The sequence below is a fragment of the Hyperolius riggenbachi genome, chromosome 7 (assembly GCF_040937935.1).
Source record: "Hyperolius riggenbachi isolate aHypRig1 chromosome 7, aHypRig1.pri, whole genome shotgun sequence".
In the NCBI taxonomy this organism is placed as follows: domain Eukaryota; kingdom Metazoa; phylum Chordata; class Amphibia; order Anura; family Hyperoliidae; genus Hyperolius; species Hyperolius riggenbachi.
Window position 1 is genome coordinate 15253084 of NC_090652.1, and position 21522 is coordinate 15274605.

Consider the following 21522-nt stretch of genomic DNA (forward strand, 5'->3'; position numbering starts at 1 on the left):
GGCGACAAGCCACATGTGAGAGACGCTGGTGACAGAAAACAGTGCGCAGCAGGAGCTGATGGATGAGGAGAAGAGGAAGCTCGGCGCTGGAGGCAGGCAGAGAGGTGAGTGACTTGTGGCGCTCCTGTGAGGGGAGCTGTACTGAGGTGGGGATGGGACTGCCAGGCTACCTAAGCTTCAAGGGGGGATGGGGAAACATCTGGCCATCTACTGTTTTCTGCATGGGGGAGGGGAAAAACATCTGGCCATTTGACATCTGGCCACCTGTCCAGCAGGGGTGAGGGTGTGACTGGCAATCTGTATTGCAGTGGAGCCAGGGAAGCATTTGGCTACCTATGTTGGAAGATGTCGGTCAGGAAATGCTGTTGGTCAGGGGCGGCTGGTGACAGTTTGGCTTTGGGCAGTAAAAAGTCAGGCCCTGCACTACACTACAGTCTGCCTCTGCGCTCTCTATCACACTACAGCACACCCTCTCTCACTGTCACTAGGCCTCTCTACACTCACATCTGACTTTCTGCTCTATCACACTAACTTCAGCAAACTCCTCCTTTTCACTCACTAGTGCACTACAATCTGTCTATCTACTCACTCCTCACTCACTCACACAAGTCAATCCACACACAACTGATTATCTGCAGCACAATGCAGCGCACTGTCTCCCTCAATATCCTCCTCCTCACTGAACCCACAAAATGGCTGACTCTCTTATATACAAGAGGGGTGGGATAGCCTGTGATGGGTAGCTAGGATCTGGTTGCTAGGGCCTATAATTGCTCCAAATTGGTGAAGAATCTGAGTGGCCAGTTAATTCTGCTATATTTAATGTAAGCTATAATTGTGGATGTACGCATAACTTGCACATTTCTGCATACAATCCGCAGTACACTGATTGGCCTGAGATGACTGTGGTGTTCAATTGTCTGTGGTAATTTTTTGAAATTTTAGGCCAGTCACAGGACTGGGAAATACTCGGTAGTATTGGACCAATCAGAGAGTGCGGAGGCATCCCGCGGGATTCCCATTTCCACAGAAATATTCTGCATTCTCTGATTGGTCCGATGCTTCTGAGCTCAGTGATTGGCTGACATTTCCGAGTTGCTGTAATGCGGCATTCTGACATTGGGGCGTTTCTGTTTTGGAAATCGGCGTTCTGATGGAAATGTCAGACCATCCCCAGTCTCTGTTTCCTTATTTGCTTAATTGGGAATAAGAGAGAGAAACATGTACATTACACGGGGCATATGAGTGACACGAGGACACAGCGGTAATAAGAATGTGGAAGTGACACCACATTGCTCTACAAACATATCACAGATCTCTTGCTATAAGTACATATAGGTCTGTTGTCACAGGAGTAACACATTGCTTCCACTGTCTCATCAAGCTCTACATTCACTGCTGCTCAATGTATGGCCAATGCTTTAGGTGTGGGAGGGGTCAGTGACATGCAAATACCTCTGACGTGTATGCAAATGTTATGCAGATTGTATGCAGATAATCAGATTGGTCAGGAAATGCATTTGATTGTCTGAACTCCCAGCTACATAAAATTTTCATGCAAGCCAAAGTTGTAGTCATGTGATTGGCCGCCTGTAATGAGCTCCACCTTCTGCAGTTCTCAGTCAGGCTGATAACTTGTGATGGTCAGTGACATGCCAATAACTCTGAGATGGTGCAATGTGTATGCTAATTTTATGTAAAGCTATGCAAATGCTGCATCTGGTCCATTTCCAGTCTGCACAAACTTTGCCTCAACTTGGAATTATCAGTAGCTCACTGACCATCCCTAATGATAATTGTTCCTCCTATCAGAATTCTCTAACAGGAAGTGATGATGTTTCTCTATTTGCAGCACAGAGTCCCGGCATCAGGAACCTCTCAGAGACTCGTCTCTCTGTATCCACAGACTGTACAACGGATGATGATGTAACTGGACAAGAGTCTCCTGCAGATATTCTGATTACTCAAAATATTACCCCAGGCCCCCCTCACCTGTATAATCCTGAGGGGCCTCATACCCAGCACAGCTCTCCCCCTGCTGGAGGGTCTCATTCCTGTTCCATATGTGGGAAATGTTTTGTGAAAAAATCAAGTCTTGTCATACACAAGAGAATTCACACTGGAGAGAAGCCCTATTCATGTGCTGAGTGTGGGAAATTTTTTATACAGAAATCACAGCTTGTCAGTCATGAGAAAACTCACACTGGTGAGAAGCCCTATTCATGTACTGAGTGTGGGAAATGTTTTGTATACAAATCACAGCTTGTCATGCATGAAAGATCTCACACGGGAGAGAAGCTATATTCATGTACTGAATGTGGGAAATGTTTTGTACAGAAATCAGTGCTAGTCATACATGAGAGATCACACACGGGTGAGAAGCCCTATTCATGTGCTGAGTGTGGGAAATGTTTTTCACAAACATCAAATCTTGTCATCCATGAGAGATCTCACACTGGTGATAAGCCATATTTATGTGCTGAATGTGGGAGATGTTTTCTACGGAAATCAGAGCTTGTCAGTCATGAGAGGTCTCACACTGGAGTGAAACCCTATTCATGTGCTGAGTGTGGGAAATGTTTTGGATGGAAATCAGAGCTTGTCATTCATGAGAGATCTCACACTGGTGAGAAGCCGTATTCATGTGCTGAGTGTGGGAAATGTTTTGTACAGAAATCCCATCTTGTCAGACATGAGAGATCTCACACTGGAGAGAAGCTGTATTCATGTGCTGAGTGTGGGAAATTTTTTGTACAGAACTCTGACCTTTTTAGGCATGAAAGATCTCACACTGTAGAGAAGCCCTATTCATGTGCTGAGTGTGGAAAAGGTTTTGTACAGAAATCACATCTTCTTAGACATGAGAGATCTCACACTGGAGTGAAGCCGGATCGATGTGCTGAGTGTGGGAAATGTTTTGCATATAAATCACAGCTTCTCAGACATGAGAAATCTCACACAGGTGGTAAGTAAGGGTCAGTGAAACATAACTTCACCTTTAGTGAACCTGAACTGGCCTCAGCATACTGCTTTCCATCTCCCCAACAAAGCTGAAGTAGGGAGGATGGAGAGTGGAGTGCAGCGACCAATAACAGGCTTGTTCAGTTCCGCTTATCCCTCTCTCATCACTGGTGAGAAGCTCTATTACTGCACTGAGTGTGGGGAATGTTTTGGTTGTGGTTTATTTCTTGCTAGACGCACCTGGCAGCATATTATACAGAGTCCCAGGGCTCTTTCATGCTACTCAGCGCATTGGTTTGTAAAGCAAGTCCCTGAACTGAGGTGGGATGATGGGATAAACGTGGGTACATATAGTACTAAGCCTAATTAGTAACTGGATGTGTTAACCTTCTATTTATTCTATTGCAAGAGTTAAAGTAAATCTGTAATTTAAAATAAAGCACAAGTCAGATCCGTACCCCTCTGGATCCTCCCCAGGCCCCCCACATCCTTTTCCCGACCATCGAGCCAGCGCTGCACCCTCTGGAAGGTCACAGCCAGGCTCCCGTCCATGCAGGCAGGCATACTGCGTAGGATGCTTTGTGCTTGCATCCTCTGGAAGGTCACAGCTGGGCTCCCATCCATGCAGACAGGCACACTGCGCGGGATGCCTTGTGCTTGCATCATCTTGAAGGTCACAGCCGGGCTCCCATCCATGCAGGCGGGCACACTGCGCGGGATGCCTTGTGCTTGCACCCTCTTGAAGGTCACAGCCAGGCTCCCATCCATGCAGGCAGGCATACTGCGTAGGATGCTTTGTGCTTGCATCCTCTGGAAGGTCACAGCTGGGCTCCCATCCATGCAGACAGGCACACTGCGCGGGATGCCTTGTGCTTGCATCATCTTGAAGGTCACAGCCGGGCTCCCATCCATGCAGGCGGGCACACTGCGCGGGATGCCTTGTGCTTGCACCCTCTTGAAGGTCACAGCCAGGCTCCCATCCATGCAGGCAGGCATACTGCGTAGGATGCTTTGTGCTTGCATCCTCTGGAAGGTCACAGCTGGGCTCCCATCCATGCAGACAGGCACACTGCGCGGGATGCCTTGTGCTTGCATCATCTTGAAGGTCACAGCCGGGCTCCCATCCATGCAGGCAGGCACACTGCGCGGGATGCCTTGTGCTTGCACCCTCTTGAAGGTCACAGCCAGGCTCCCATCCATGCAGGCAGGCACACTACGTGGGATGCCTTGTGCTTGCACCCTCTGGTAGGTCACAGCCGGGCTCCTGTCCATGCAGGCGGGCACACTGCGCGGGATGCCTTGTGCTTGCTTCCTTAGGAAGGTCACAGCCAGGTTCCCATCCATGCAGGCAGGCACACAGCGTGGGAGGCCTTGTGTTTGCATCCTCTGGAAGGTCACTGCTGGGATCCCATCCATGCAGGCGGGCACGCTGAGCGGGATGCCTTGTGCTTGTACCATCTGGAAGGTCACAGCCGGGCTCCTGTCCATGCAGGCGGGCACACTGCGCGGGATGCCTTGTGCTTGCTCCCTTAGGAAGGTCACAGCCAGGCTCCCATCCATGCAGGCAGGCACACAGCGTGGGATGCCTTGTGTTTGCATCCTCTGGAAGGTGACTGCTGGGCTCCCATCCATGCAGGCGGGCACGCTGAGCGGGATGTCTTGTGCTTGTACCATCTGGAAGGTCACAGCCGGGCTCCTGAACATGCAGGCAGGCACACTGCGCAGAATGCTTTGTGCTTGCACCCTCTGGAAGGTCACAGCCAGGCTCCTGAACATGCAGGCAGGCACATTGCACGGGATGCCTTGTGCTTGCACTGTAGTATGGGAGTCACTTGGGTTCGGCAGATAAAAAGTCGAGTTTGTTCAGCTCTGTGGCATTGCAAAGGCAAAAGGTATCCTGCATCTGCTCAGTGCTGCCACGCTTGTTCATGGGTGGGAGCATGGACAGACACACCCTTCCACAGGTGCTTGTTGAGGAGGTTTGGGGGTCCCTGCACTGGATTGGTGGGGGGAGAGGTACGGGGATACTAAGGTATGTACTTATTGGGATGCTTTTTCCCTTCAGGCTTATTTTAATAAACTTGCTGCTTTATTCTATGCTAATGAGGCAGGATCATGAGTCATATCTTGTATATCCTGCCGTATGCAGCATGTGGGGTGCACGGGGCGCCCCCTACGGCTCCGAATTTCTGAGCATTTTAGGGGCCCGCAGTGGGCCACAGACAATACTTCAGTGGTTGCTAAGCGTCTCAGGAATTGCCATGCAGGATATGAACACATTTGCTTTCCAGGGAAGTAGAGCGGGTGAAACGCTCAGTCTGAGGAGGAGATTTTCAAAGACGGAGCAGTGCTTTTCAGCGCAGGTAGATTTGGGCTCAGCCGGCGCCACCATAGACTGTAATAGGAATTACAGCTATATTATTATTATTATTTATTAGATTTATATAGCGCCAACATATTACGCAGCACTGTACAATAAATAGGATTACAGACAATGATAACAGGGGTGACAGAACAATACAGGTAACAGACCGTAGATACAATACAGGTAATAGCAATAAGATACACAACACAATGCAGATAGTAGTACAATGCCAGATCATAAACTGGAGTGGTAGTGGTAAAAATTACCAGTTCCAACTTCTGGGTAAAGTGCACACAGTCAAGTATGATACACAAGGGGAGAGGGCCCTGCCAAAGGCTTACAATCTAGAGGCGCTCAGTGAGTAACATCGGCGCCGTCAGAAGACTGAGCCAAAGTTGCTTTTAAAACACAATAATTCAGCCTCCAGCAATCGCTGAAAGCCGAATTATATCATTCCCCACTATCCATGGCGGTCTGGAGGGGGAATAGTAATTAACACGGCCTGGACTTGTGCAGAAGCAGGGTGAGCCATATACCGGCTGTGTCCTGCCGAGTCTGCCGGCGCCGATTTCAAATGTTTGCTTTCAAAGATGCCTCCTAAAAATCTTACTGGTAGTGATGGCCGAGCATCACATTTTTCCTTGAAAATTTGCGAACTGACCGAGCCCCATAGCCTTTAATGGGCAGGCACATTTTTAAAACTTTAATGGCATCTCTGCAGCCACAGTTTCTTTAAAAAACAGTGTGGCAAAACCCGGACAGTGGCCAAAAAATACATTTGCGCTGCCGACTTAAGTGGTTAATAGCAAAGCCCCCATATCTGCTAGAATTCCCTAAATTTGCAGGGTATGGAAAGGAGAAGAGTGAGCACAAAAGGAAAACTTTTTTTCACAAAGACCGTATAGTTTTGGAGAAAATCGATTTTAACCCATTGCCGACTGCCTAACGTGGATCGGTGGCTGCAGAGAGGATCAGTTGTTCTTCAGCGTCACCATATGGCGTCATCTCGCGAGAGGTGAAATTTGCAGGGAGCTCGCATGAGCGTGAGCTCCTATCACTGTTTACAGGGGGCCACAGCGATCAGCCTGCCAGCCTGCGATCGGAGCTGGCAGGCTGCTTTTTCAACAAATCAATGAAGGAATTGCTTATATAGCTCTACAATCTTGCGCAGCACTGTACAGACAGAGGATGTCCTTGTCACTTAACTGTCCCTCGGAGGGGCTCACAATCTAATCCCTACTACAGTCACATGCGTATGTGTGTTTAGTGTCGTGCATGTATCTTTGCCTAGGGTCAATTTAAAGGAGGGGGGGGGGGGGTATAAAAAAATACCTTTTTTTTTTTCTTTTTTTATTAATTAAAAAAATACAAATCGCAGCAGCAATCAAATACTACCAAAAGAAAGCACTATTAGTGAGAATAAATAGTTCTAAAGTAAATAAGGCAAGCACTGTTCATTCGGTAGCTAATAAAAGGAGGTGAATGCAAAAGGATTGGACCACAAGAGCCCAGCTGTTTGTGCCTGAGTGGCTGAGGGGTGGCCTATACTCCTGATACGCAGTCCGGCCTTCTAGGCCGCATCTTCCGGTGAGTCATTTCATATTGGGGGAGGTTGTGTATGCACCCTACCTGTATTGATCTGAAGTAAGCCTTGCCTCGACTGCAATAAGGACTGGACTTTAGAGCGCTTGCCTTATTTACTTTAGAACTATTTAAGCTACTACACAGTTAGCTAGGAAGCGCCCCACTTGTTTATAAAGTGTTTGTTCATTGTCCACTATTCATGTGCTACTAATTGTATTCTATTCAGTGTAACTTTGGCTTGGTTGTAGTGCTGTACTAACGGTCCGTGAGCGCTTGTACTGAGTGATTGGTTTACTATTAGTGAGAAGAAAAAGAGGTAAAATTCATTTGGGTGGTAAGTTGTATGACAGAGCAATAAACTGTTGAAGTTGTGAACTGTCAGAGTGTGGGAAAGTGGGGTAAACTGATTTAAGCAGTTAATAGCAAAGCCCTCGTATATCCTAGAAACACCCAGTATTCGGGGTATGTTAAGGAGAACAGTGGGAAAAATAGGAACAAAAGACTTTGTAGTTTTAGAGAAAATAGGTTTTCAAGTTTCAATAAAAGTATATATTTAAATGCGGTTAAATTACACATAATGTAAAGGGGGGGGGGGCATTTATATGGATACACCTTAATAAAATGGGAATGGTTGGGGTGATAGTAACTTCCTGTTTGTGGCACATTAGTATATGTGAGTTTTTATCCTGCGCTTTTACACATTTCTGAACGCATCATTGGGAACGAAGCCTAAAGTATTTTAATATTCTAAATAAATAATAAATACTTACCTTTAGTAAATGTTTCTACGCCAATATCCTGCCGTTACCTTGATTGAAGATCTCCGCCGTTTGCCGCTGCACACACCGCCCCCCTTTCCATACCATGAAAATTTGGTGTTTCTAGGACAATCGGCGGCTTTGCTATTAACCACTAAAGGCGGCAGCCATTAATTATAACGTTAAATGCGGATGCGAACTTTGGACAGGGAAGCTCGCATTAAATGCAAACAGGCAAGCGGTAGAAGTTCACCGTGAACTGTTTTCCCAGCTATCTACTCTGCCATCACTACTTACTGCATTTTCCAGATGAGCACTTGATTCCCTGAAAGACTGAACACTAAATGGGATGTAAATTTGTTTTATGGTGGCACAGTCATTAACTAGTTATCATCCCGGGGGCAGTTTATTTATCCCCCCTCAGGACTTCATCTAAGTCTCAGGGGCGTAAATCTACTTACCTCGCCAGGATAGCCTGCTGCGCGCGCTAGTGCATGCGTTCTCATCGCCGCCCCTTAGTACACTGATCAGTGAATGGGAGCACAGTTCATTGACAAAAGTGAAAATATAGCACACAGGCGTTACTTCTGTAAAGCATGTATTAAGTACATAGGAGGAATAAAGTGGGTGGGAAACCTCGAGTGGCCATATATACCCCATGAATTAACATCTTACCTCCCTTCCCATAGTTAAAACAAATAAAACACTTTTATTAAAAAAAAAAAGACATTTTAAAAAAAAAATAGTTACCTTAGAGATTCAACTTTCTTAATATGTACAGTACAGACCAAAAGTTTGGACACACCTTCTCATTCAAAGAGTTTTCTTTATTTTCCTGACTATGAACATTGTAGATTCACACTGAAGGCATCCAAACTATGAATTAACACATGTGGAAGTATAGTACATAACCAAAAAGTGTGAAACAACTGAAAATGTCATATTCTAGGTTCTTCAAAGTAGCCACCTTTTGCTTTGATTACTGCTTTGCACACTCTTGGCATTCTCTTGATGAGCTTCAAGAGGTAGTCAGGGGAAATGGTCTTCCAACAGACTTGAAGGAGTTCCCAGAGATGTTTAGCACTTGTTGGCCCTTTTGCCTTCACTCTACGGTCCAGCTCACCCCAAACCATCTTGATTGGGTTCAGGTCTGGTGACTGTGGAGGCCAGGTCATCTGGCACGTCATCACTCTCCTTGTGTGATGGTGTGTGATGGTGTGGGGGTGCTTTGCTGGTGACACTGTTGGGGATTTATTCAAAATTGAAGGCATACTGAACCAGCACGGCTACCACAGCATCTTGCAGCGGCATGCTATTCCATCCGGTTTGCGTTTAGTTGGACCATCATTTATTTTTCAACAGGACAATGACCCCAAATACACCTCCAGGCTGTGTAAGGGCTATTTGACCAGGAGGGAGAGTGATGGGGTGCTGCGTCAGATGACCTGGCCTCTACAATCACCAGACCTGAACCCAATCGAGATGGTTTGGGGTGAGCTGAACCCCAGAGTGACGGCAAAAGGGCCAACAAGTGCTAAGCATCTCTGGGAACTCCTTCAAGTCTGTTGGAAGACCATTTCCCCTGACTACCTCTTGAAGCTTATCAAGAGAATGCCAAGAGTGTGCAAAGCAGTAATCAAAGCAAAAGGTGGCTACTTTGAAGAACCTAGAATATGACCTATTTTCAGTTGTTTCACACTTTTTGGTTAAGTACTATACTTCCACATGTGTTACTTCATAGTTTGGATGCCTTTAGTGTGAATCTACAATGTTTATAGTCGTGAAAAGAAAGAAAACTCTTTGAATGAGAAGGTGTGTCCAAACTTTTGGTCTGTACTGTATGTCATGAAGGGTATATTACTATTATTTTTGCAAATACGGGCTTGTATTTAGTGACAGACGCAAAACTGAAAAAATACACCTCTATTTCCAAATAAAATTTTGTTGACATATATTCTGATAGGGACATGATTGAAATGGTGTAATAACCAGGACAAATGGGCAAATAAAATACATGGGTTTTAATTACAGTAGCATGTATTGGTGAATGAAAGGGGATCACTGAAATGTGAAAATTGCTCTGGTCTATTAAAAGAAAAACCCATTAGTGGTGAACTAGTTAAATCTTTTTGCATTCAATTTATGATTTATGTCGTGATTGGTTCGGCGAGCTTATTGGGCTTACAGGGTAAGCTATGTAATTTAATATATCGCTTTATTATTGATATTTATGTTTCCTATTCTGGATATGTGTCTCCTGTATAACATGCTTTCATAGTGAATGTTATTCATTCTGCTCACTGTTCTAGTTGTGATTTTGTTTTATATGATGTTATATTTTGTATGCTTCTTTTTTGCTTTAATAATGATAAAAAAAAAAAAAAAAAAAAAAGTTTAAAAAAAAATCTTTTGTGCAACAAGCATCTGAATTTGACCTGCACCACACCGTCTTCTGCATATCTGCAGCTCAGACATGCAATGTATAACCAGTGTGAGAACTTCCCTACAAATATGACTCCTGTTCTGGGTCCATCATCTAAGCAGCTTATTTCAGCTCTGTGTAATATGATAATTCCACCCTCAGCCAGCCCCTGTGCTGCCACCCGCCGGACGGCCTAGGAGAGGGATGGAGGGGATATCTCAGAGGGTGTGTGGGATGTGACACTGGAGTGAGTGACTAAGGCTGCTCCCCACACACCTGATAGACTGCTGTACTTATACGCTATACACCGACCCTACCTTACTACGGTACACCTATCCAAATGTAACAATAACAATACATTTTTTTATAGCGCTTTTCTCCCATAGGACTCAAAGCACTTAGGCTCTCTCAGATTCAGTAATTGGTAGTGGGATGAAGTATTAACACTGAGGATAAAATTATATTTCTGCAATTGCCAAACTGAACAGGTGGGTTTTCAGTCTGGATTTAAACACATCCAGAGATGGAGCTGTCCTGAACTGCTGAGGTAAGGAGTTCCATAATGTAGGAGCGGCATGACAGAAGGCTCTGGCATGCTGCCGAACTGCCCCAAATGCTTTTTACACATAAAGTGGACCTGTCCTCAGGTTATCACATATTGCGCGCTAGTAATCTATTTCCATAATGATTATATGGGCTGCCCCAGAGCTGTGTCTCCTTTATATATTTCCTGAACCCTTTACTGGAAAATTCCTGATACAATTTGCTATAGAGACGCGTCGCATAGCTCGCTAACTCCTCACCAAGTGTTGGAGACTTACCACAGCGCCATCGTGCACTGAGTGGGTCAGGTCTGTGACTCGGATGCTTCCCCTCCACAAGGCAGTATATCACTGCAGAGGTACCCAATCTAATTTGACCAAATCTGCTCTACCTGGATAAATTCCCCACACACTAAGTTATAATATATCCCCTATACTGAGTACCCATCACTGTTATTAATCTCCAGCTGACGTCCGAGCTCCTTCATATTACTGCTGGTTATTTTGTATCCTCTAAGGCAAGTGCTTGACGTTTATATGTATCCTGATGTGCCTATTCCAGGCCTCTAATGTATCATCTGACACTTTGTTGTACTCTCTCACTAATGTGTATTTGCCTTACTTCTGCAATAAACTTGGCTACTTTAAAAATAAATGTTTTATGGTTGTAATTAATCATATTTCCTCATGGAAGATGCTCTTATCCTGTTCTTACTACATCATCATGTCTGTTACTCTACGTGAGGTTGTGTTCCCCTTTAGACTGTCATTTGCATTGCCTGGCGGGGGGGACATCACACTACTATTTCACATAGACCTGAACTCAGATCTTCCTCTCTGCTCTAAAAGATAAGCAACAGCATAATAACATTTAAAGAAAAACATTTATTTTTTACAGAGGATACAAATTCTGCAATTACTCTGCAGTGTGTCTACTCCCTGCTTTCTTTGTCGTAGCCCAGGGTTAACATCCTTTGTTTACAAATTAGCTTTTCTGCAGAGGCAGTCGGCTGACACAGCTGAGAGATCAAATACACTTGTCACAGATGAGGATGAATTAGACAGGCTAAACTCTCTAAATACACACAGGGGGCATTTCTCTCTGTTTTCCTTCTTTCCTGTGAAAGGAATTCAGGTCCACTTTTTCCCATTATTTAAGAAGGGCAAAAAATCAGATCCAGGAAATTATAGACCTGTAAGCTTAACATCAGTTGTATGCAAACTATTTGAGGGGTTACTAAGAGATACTATACATGACTTCATAGTAGAAAATAATCTTATTTCTCAGCATCAACATGGGTTTACTAAAGACAGGTCCTGTTTGACTAACATGCTCAGCTTTTATGAGGTAGTGAATGCTAATATGGATATTGGGAATGCTGTAGATGTGATATACTTGGACTTTGCAAAGGCTTTCGACACTGTTCCCCACAAAAGTCTGGTGCAAAAGTTGAGGATGCAAGGACTGGGGAAGAGTCTGTGTTCATGGATAGGGAACTGGCTCATGGACAGAAAACAAAGAGTTGTGGTCAATGGATCATACTCAAAATGGGAGACTGTTAGCAGTGGGGTCCCACAGGGGTCTGTTCTGGGTTCAGTGCTCTTCAATTTATTTATTAATGACCTAGTAGATGCAGTAGTGAGCAATGTTGCTATTTTTGCAGATGATACAAAATTGTGCAGAATCATCAACTCTCAGGAAGATAGTGTCATATTGCAACAGGATCTGGATAGGATGGCTATATGGGCACATACATGGCAGATGAAATTCAATGTTGAAAAATGTAAAGTCATGCATTTTGGTCGTACCAATGGTCTAGCACCATACAAAATAAATGGGATACAGTTGGGGACATCAAACTTGGAGAAGGACTTAGGAGTAGTCATCGACAACAAGTTAAATAATCGTACTCAATGCCAAGCCGCTGCAGCTAAAGCTAACAAAATTTTGGGATGCATTAAAAGGGAAATAAAAACTCGAGATGCTAGCATAATATTGCCCCTGTTTAACTCTCTAGTAAGGCCACATCTGGAATATGGAATTCAGTTCTGGGCACCACATTACAAAAAAGATATTGCAGTTTTAGAGCAGGTGCAGAGACGAGCAACAAAATTGATACGTGGGATGGAAGGTCTCGCTTACCAAGAAAGGTTAGATAAACTGGGTTTATTTAGTCTAGAGAAAAGACGCCTTAGAGGAGATCTAATTAACATGTATAAATACATCAGAGGGCAATATAATAGCTTGGCGGATGAGCTTTTTGTCCCTAGGCCTTCTCAAAGGACTAGAGGACATGATCTGCGCATGGAGGAAAAACGTTTTAGCCATTTATTTAGGAAAGGGTTCTTTACAGTAAGAGTGATTAAGATGTGGAATGCATTGCCACAGGAAGTCGTTATGGCAAACTCTATACCTGCATTTAAAGGGGGCTTAGATGCTTTCCTTGCGTTGAAAGACATCCATGGCTACAATTACTAGGTTATGCCTAATGATGTTGATCCAGGGATTTTATCTGATTGCCATCTGGAGTCGGGAAGGAATTTTTCCCTTTTGGGGCTAATTGGACCATGCCTTGTAAGGGTTTTTTCGCCTTCCTCTGGATCAACAGGGATATGTGAGGGAGCAGGCTGGAGTTGTAGTTTGTACTGGTTGAACTCGATGGACGTATGTCCTTTTTCAACCAAAATAACTATGTAACTATGTAACTTAAAGCACACATCTGTTGATTGTAATTAAGGCTATGACTGAGAGCTCATTTCTGTCCGGCACATGTTATCTATTCCTTGATGTTCTGCTTTTATCAATAAAGACAATGTAAGTGCATCCTTGGTGAGCAGAGCGGTCTCCTGTGAAGGAATGTTGGATATGAGTGTTGGCTGCTGGGACCTGGCTCCCCTCGGAAGGTATGGTGGCTGAGCGGTGTATGTACAGATACATGTTCTACCTTTTATACTTACCTGAGACTTCCTCCAGCCCCATGCAGACCTTGGGCTCCATCACCGTCCTCTCCGGCCGCTCCGTTCCTCCTCCGTCTCACCCGGTACATTTCCCAGCTGCCCTCCACTGCATCATACACAACTAATGCCAGTGAGGCCATGACAGGAGGTTAGTGTGGAGCTGCAAGCTCTGGGCTTAGTACATAGGCATGCTGCCAGCTAGTGTAGGATTGCCCAGGTACGGTATCACGCTGATGAGCTGTTGGTTAGTTACTGCAGTCACTAGGAAGCCTTGTTTTATAACAGAAGAGTACAGACAGACCCTGTATGTATGCAGAGGCAGTTGACAGCCTGATTAGGAATGCTTGTTATATAATATGCCCCTCCCCCCAGCACCTCCTGTCAGATATGTAGTTGGGGATTGATGTGAGCGCAGACTGTTTATCTTTGATTTTAACCTATATTGCTCTAACTACTCCTAGTCTGCTGCAGACATGCTTATATGTCAGTACATGGCTCCCTGTGAGCACCTGTCAGAGCAGCCTGTGGGCAGCCAGGAGACCTCCGCTGGGTGGAGCAGGGGGTGAAAGGGACATGAAGACAAAGGCTTGTTCCCCATCCCAACAGAATGGACCAAATTCCGGGTCACCCCTGTCTTCTCTGTTACAGTAGTGCATCACTGAATGAAGCAGGGAGAGGAAGTGAAATGCATGGCCATTGCAAGAGGCTTCTCCAGAGGGGTCATAGCACAACTTTGTTGGAAGTCGTCTGACTTAAAGGCATGCCCATGTGAGGTGCTCGGAGTCCCTTTAATGGTGGATTTTGGAAGGGGACCCCAGAGCCAGATATGTAGCACCAGCATTGGTGCAGCTCGGCCCAGGCAATCCAATCGGCTGCTTGGGGCCTCACCCACAGCAGGGGCTGCCCTGTCTGTGACTTGTATGGCCACCGCTCAAACACAGACCACAGATAAGTGCAGCATTAATGGAGAGGAGAGCAGCGTAGCGACCAGGGAGTACACGTTGGATGTGGAAGTGAGGTCATTGCTTACTTCCTGCATTGGAAGTGTCCTGCATGGTTACTGTGCACTGCGCTCCTCTCTTTGGATCACCACTGATCTGCAGGCCTGTGAGTGTTGGGGGTGGGGAGGCAGGTAGAACAATAGAGCATACATCAGGATAGGAAACACTGCAATGCAGCAATTTGGATGTACTGATATACCTAAAAAGCACCTTTTTTAAGACAAAAAAAAATTGCAGTGATTTGGTCGAAGAAATTTGTAAATAAATGTTGGGGGCGGGAAATACAGGGACAAACCCCCAGTGATGAAGTGACTAGTGCCCAACAAACCAAACAATTCAATTCACAATGGCACATCAGTATTCCATATTATATATAATGCTAATCAATACACAATCCATACATTGTGAATAAATAGGATGTCTCATCAATATTCCAATCAATAATCAATCCATATGCCCTATGTGGGGAATAAATAAACAGGACGCCCACTGATGAACATATCTAGCAGATTTAGTGGATCTAACATGCATAGGGCTCGATTCATAAAAGGGTGAGAACTCAGCTAAGTAGTCAGCAGCACACCCAAAACTTTTACTGATCGGGTGCAAAGTTTAGAAATGTGCGCAAAACTTCACACCGGGTGCGCCTAAAACATCGCACCGGGTGCGCCTAAAACATCGCACCGGGTGCGCCCGAAACGGGCATACCCGGGGCAACGTTTTGCGCAGAGCTAAACTTTGCGCGCGATCAATAAAAGCTTTGGGCGAGCTGCTAACTAAGTTTGCTCCCTTTTTTGAATCAAGCCCTTAGAGGCTTTACTATTTATGTGTAAAGTCATTCCATTTGTGAAACACACCAAGGACTGGTCACACAACTGACCCCAGTAGCAGGTGCAGCGGTACGTCCGCCGGAGCACAAGCTGACTCTTCAAGCTTTGTGTTGCAAAGACCAGCACACTATAAACTGCAAATCTGAAAAAACTTGTATTATTTGGAATATTGGTTTCAGTAGATTGCGGTGACAACACATGTAGATAGCCAGGCATATAACACATCAGTCCATATGAAATGAGTCCATAGACCCTAAATTAGCACAACATCCGGCTACAAACAAAGCAAGGATAACATATAGCAGCAGCCTTCATATTGCAGATCCTGAGATCAGGCAGTACATGTGTCACCTGGTGGGACAGACACCGGCCAGGAGCTGCATCAGACAAAGACAGTTTCCCAAAAAGTTTCTTATCCCAAAAAGTTTGGAGATATTCGATGGTAAATTCAACAAGCGTTTTGCAATAATGTCAGAGCCGTTTTCGCTCATCTCTGCCATGGACATCTGTACTTCCTGCTCAATTTCACACACATAATGTTACAGTAAGGCTGGGAGCACACTGGGAGTACTCCGAGTTATTTGCCATGTGCACTTCTGTGTTTTTCTCTGCATTTTGCATGTTTGTATGTGTCTGTGGCTGAGTTTGCATTTTCCATGCATCTTATTATTATTATTTTTTAGAATCTTCCTTTTTTAAAATTAATGAATACAGTATCATCTATATATATAATAGACTAAGTGCCTCAACCTTCAAACAAGAAGAAGAAGTACTTTGCATGAGAAAATTTATGCGTGATCAAACACCAAGTTTAAGGCCTCTTTTCCACGGACTGTTGAGCTGTGTGCTCAGCAAGTGGTTACCAGGCAGCAGTGAGCAGATACCAGGCAGCAACAAGCAGTTACCAGGCAGCAGCAAGCAGTTATCAGTCAGAAGTGAGCAGATACCAGGCAGCAACAAGCAGTTACCAGGCAGCAGCAAGCAGTTACCAGGCAGCAGCAAGCAGTTACCAGGCAGCAGTGAGCAGATACCAGGCAGCAACGAGCAGTTACCAGGCAGCAACAAGCAGTTACCAGGCAGCAGCAAGCAGTTACCAGGCAGCAGCAAGCAGTTACCAGGCAGCAGTGAGCAGATACCAGGCAGCAACAAGCAGTTACCAGGCAGCAACAAGCAGTTACCAGGCAGCAGCAAGCAGTTACCAGGCAGCAGCAAGCAGTTACCAGGCAGCAGTGAGCAGATACCAGGCAGCAACAAGCAGTTACCAGGCAGCAACGAGCAGTTACCAGGCAGCAACAAGCAGTTACCAGGCAGCAGCAAGCAGTTACCAGGCAGCAGCGAGCAGACAGGCAGCAGCAAGCAGTTACCAGGCAGCAGCGAGCAGATACCAGGCAGCAGCAAGCAGTTACCAGGCAGCAGCAAGCAGTTACCAGGCAGCAGCGAGCAGTTACCAGGCAGCAGCGAGCAGTTACCAGGCAGCAGTGAGCAGTTGTGAGAGTTTGAGAGCCATTTCACTGCCTATTCACAGTCCATGGAAAAGAGGCCTTACCCTAGCAAGTCTGACATTGCAAATCTGGCCTAATTGGATATTCATGAGGCAATACTCATGCAAATGCATGCACAAACCAATACCACAAAGCAGTCACCCTGCTACATGCTACATTAGCACTATCCGGCTTAGTGCACACCAGAGCGGTTCGGCAGCGTTTCGCGATCCACTTGCGGCTGTGGATACGCTTGGGTAATGTATTTCAATGGGCTGGTGCACACCAGAGCGGGAGGCGTTTTGCTGAAACGCATACTCCCGAGGTGAGGCATTTTTTTGGATTTCGGATGCGTTTCTGCCTCAATGTTAAGCATAGGAAAAACGCAAACCGCTCTGAAAAACGGCAGTTCAGAGCGGTTTTGCAGGCATTTTTGTTACAGAAGCTGTTCAGTAACAGCTTTACTGTAACAATATATGAAATCTACTACACCAAAAACGCTTTACAAAACCGCAAAATGCTAGGTGAAATGCTACAGAAAAATAAGAAAAAGCGTTTCAAAATCTGCTAGCGTTTTGCGGATCTGCTAGCAGTTTTTGGTGTGCTCCAGGCCTCCAGGAGCGCCACGGGGAGGATTCCCAATGCCCCCTTTTTATACAACTGGGGGACCGCAGGGTCCCAGGCTCTCTCACTGCCTGGAAACCACAGCGGCACCCCGGAGGGGGAGGCTGGGTGGCGTGGATGACCCCCCCAAGTTTGGCCAGCGCCGGGGAGAGCCGTCTGCACCCACCTCCCAATATTAAAAACAGGCACTTACCTTAACGTCCATTGCGTTCTGCTACATGCGCATTAATTTGGGGGCACCACATGAGAAAGGAGAGAAGCATGGGTCACCCCGAGCTTTAGAGCTCAGGGCTGGCTCACATACAGCACTCCAGAGGGGAGGGGGGGGGGGGGGGAGGACAGGCGCACTCACTCCAGGGTTTACACCACCGGAGCAAGCCATCCACCACCTGCCTCCAAAGGATACAAACTGCACAAAATGCTTTCCATGAGAAAATTAATGCGCATGTAGCAGAACCCAATGGACGTTAAGGTAAGTGGCTGTTTTTAATATTAGGAGGTGGGTGCGGACGGCTCTCCCCAGCGCTGGCCACGCTTGGGGGGGGGGGGGGGGGGGGCAGCTGCGCCACCCAGCCTCCCAATCCGGGGTGCCGCTGTGGTTCCCAGGCAGCGAGAGAGCACTTTGCAGTATTGGTTTTTTGACCCTGCATAGTTTGGCATGCGAAAGCAAATGCATATTTGCATGAGCATTGCCTCATGAATAGCCAATTAGGCCGGATTTGCAAAGCCAGACTTGCTAGGGTTAAACTTGGTGTTTGAGCACGCATACATTTTCTCATGGAAAGCCTACTTCTTCTTGCTTCAAGGTTGAGGCACGTACTCTATTAGATAGATAGATGCGGCGTATGCTACGACGCGGGTTGGCTAGTATGTTATAAAAAAACAAAAAAAATAATGCAAAACATATGCATTTCGCCATAGGGAAGCACCATGGGGCTGATTCATAAAGCTGTGTTGCTATAGCAGCGCAAGCTCCATGATCAGCACCACACTCTAAATTGAAGGCCGAATGCTACACTCACTCTTGAAGTGTAGCATGCCTCGTTAAGTTATGCGTTCCTTAAAATGCCGGCCACTGCTTTGAAGTTTCACTAGTGCAGCCGCTACTATGTTCATTTTCTCTGTATTATGCGTTTTTGTATGTGTATGTGGTTGAGTTTTCTATTTTCATGCATCCACCCCCCTCATCCAAAACCTCACGAAGTCCTGCAACTTCCATCTCCGCAACATCTGCAAGATCCGCCCTTTCCTGACCTCTGTCACCACCAGACTCCTCATCCTCGCCCTCATAATTTCCCACCTCGACTACTGCAATGCCCCTCTGTCTGGTCTCTCTATGACCCGAATTGCTCCACTGCAGTCCATTGTGTATTATTCACTCCTCCCATCGCTCCACCATGCCGCCTCCCCTCTGTGAATCCCTCCACTGGCTTCCTATCCACTCCATAATCTGATTCAAGATACTGTGTCTGGCCTACTAATCTGTCCATGAAACCTGTCTGACCTGCATTTTTGATCTTACTCAGAGGTACACACCTAGCCGTTCACTCTGCTCCTCCAATGAACTTTGCCTGACCACCCCCAGCATCACCCAGTCCCATGCACGCCTCCAGGACTTCTTAAGAGCTGCTTCAGCACTATGGAACTCCCTACCCCCCTCCATTTGTTACATAGTTATTTTGGTTGAAAAAAGACATACGTCCATCGAGTTCAACCAGAGAACAAGGGTCGCACCATCCTTCAACATCTTTAACAATTCCCTCAAAACGCACCTTTTCACCTTGGCCTATCCCCCCTCACTGGTGCTCTAAACCGGCTGCTGAACACTGAACTCTGCTCCCCTACCTTTCGTATCCCTACCTCTCCCTCTAGATTTTTAAGCCTTTGGCAGGGTCCTCCTCCTTGTGTCTCCTACCTGATCACGCACCTCCATCAACGTACACCCATCCTATGGATCTGAGGGAACTCAACTTGCCTAATCTTCATGCACCCATCCAGTGACAAAGCATTACCTTGCACTCATACTGTGCTGTGTGATCTGGTTTTCATGTCTTCCTGTATTGTCTTATTGTTGTATGTCACCCCTAAGTATTGTCTGTAACCTTAACTAATGTCCAGCAATGCATAGATTGTTGGCGCTTTATATATTTACAGGGGTGTATATATATATATATATATATATATATATATATATATATATATATACAGTGGTGTGAAAAACTATTTGCCCCCTTCCTGATTTCTTATTCTTTTGCATGTTTGTCACACTTAAATGTTTCTGCTCATCAAAAACCGTCAACTATTAGTCAAAGATAACATAATTGAACACAAAATGCAGTTTTAAATGATGGTTTTTATTATTTAGTGAGAAAAAAAACCTCAAAACCTACATGGCCCTGTGTGAAAAAGAAATTGCCCCCTGAACCTAATAACTGGTTGGGCCACCCTTAGCAGCAATAACTGCAATCAAGCGTTTGCAATAACTTGCAACGAGTCTTTTACAGCGCTCTGGAGGAATTTTGGCCCACTCATCTTTGCAGAATTGTTGTAATTCAGCTTTATTTGAGGGTTTTCTAGCACGAACCACCTTTTTAAGGTCATGCCACAACATCTCAATAGGATTCAGGTCAGGACTTTGACTAGGCCACTCCAAAGTCTTCATTTTGTTTTTCTTCAGCCATTCAGAGGTGGATTTGCTGGTGTGTTTTGGGTCATTGTCCTGCTGCAGCACCCAAGATTGCTTCAGCTTGAGTTGACTAACAGATGGCCGGACATTCTCCTTCAGGATTGTCTGGTAGACAGTAGAATTCATGGTTCCATCTATCACAGCAAGCCTTCCAGGTCCTGAAGCAGCAAAACAACCCCAGACCATCACACTACCACCATGTAACGATCGGTGTAACACAGAGAGGGTCTGATTACCGGTGATCTGCAGTATCACTGGGAATACAGATATATACCAGATTATTGATGATCTGCAGTATCACCGATAATCAGATATACAAGCTAACCTCTGGACACCTGAGAAGAGTATGAGTGTTTGGTGCAACTGTAAAACTTAGAGGACTAGGCCTCAGAGCAGTAAGAAATACTGCACAGGTTCCTTTCGAAGACCTGAGCTCTCCCGGGAGGAGGAGTCAGGCTGAGAGTAGGAAGGACAAACCGAGAGTGACACTCAGGAGGGAGTGTCACTACAAGGACTGGGAACCGCCTCTAACAGTAAGGTCGGTTCTCGTGGTCGGACAAGCCAGGTCAGAACCACACAGACAAATACAGTACAGATACAGAAAGCAGATGCGGGGTCAGAAAAACAAGCAGGGTTCGGCAACAGGGTATCAAAAATATCGAGGTACAGAATCAGGAGGCAGAAGCAGAGTCTTAGGGCGAGCCGGGGTTCGGCAACAGAGTATCAGAATAGCAAGGTACAGGATCAGAGTTCAGGAGAATAATCAGACAGGCACAAGGTCATAACAGATAATCACAAACAAACTAGTACTTTAGACTATCAACAGAATCTAGCTAAGTGTAGGATTACAGCTCCAGCTGGTCCCGGCACACTTTAGGATCTGATTCAGGTCTGAGTGCTACCACGTAGTGATCGCAACGCCAGACAACCAGCAACTGAACAGCCAGCAGTATATATACCAAAAACACTCTCCATCCCCTCCCTAAGTGCTGGACCAATGAACCGAGGCAGGGTTGTCAGCTGACCGGCTTGGTCAGCTGACCCTTTTCTGACTGGCATATAAGTTCTGCCTCTCTGCGCGCACGCACGTCATTCTGAACCTTGGTGGACTATCAGTCCCAGCCACACCAGTACTGTCTTGCAATGTCCCTGCTGCCCCGTGCGCGGGGTTGGTCGCACCGCCAACAGCACAGGCGGCTGCCTCCCCAGGCTGGGCAACAATGTCCACATCAGGGCCATGCGCGCTAACCGCCGCGTCAGACGGGCGGTTTCTCCGCATTCCGCCATGCCTCTTACGGAAACAGCCGCCT

The 21522-nt window shown here is 45.9% G+C and overlaps 1 protein-coding gene across 1 annotated transcript in view; it reads left to right on the forward strand.

Moving 5' to 3' along the window:
* LOC137525343 (uncharacterized) overlaps nucleotides 1-21522 on the forward strand; it is a 440546-nt gene that overhangs the window by 211413 nt on the left and 207611 nt on the right. Inside the window, 2 exon segments of the mRNA XM_068246397.1 lie at nucleotides 1853-2685; nucleotides 15757-15765. Of these exon segments, the coding sequence (XP_068102498.1) occupies nucleotides 1853-2685; nucleotides 15757-15765 (842 nt within the window).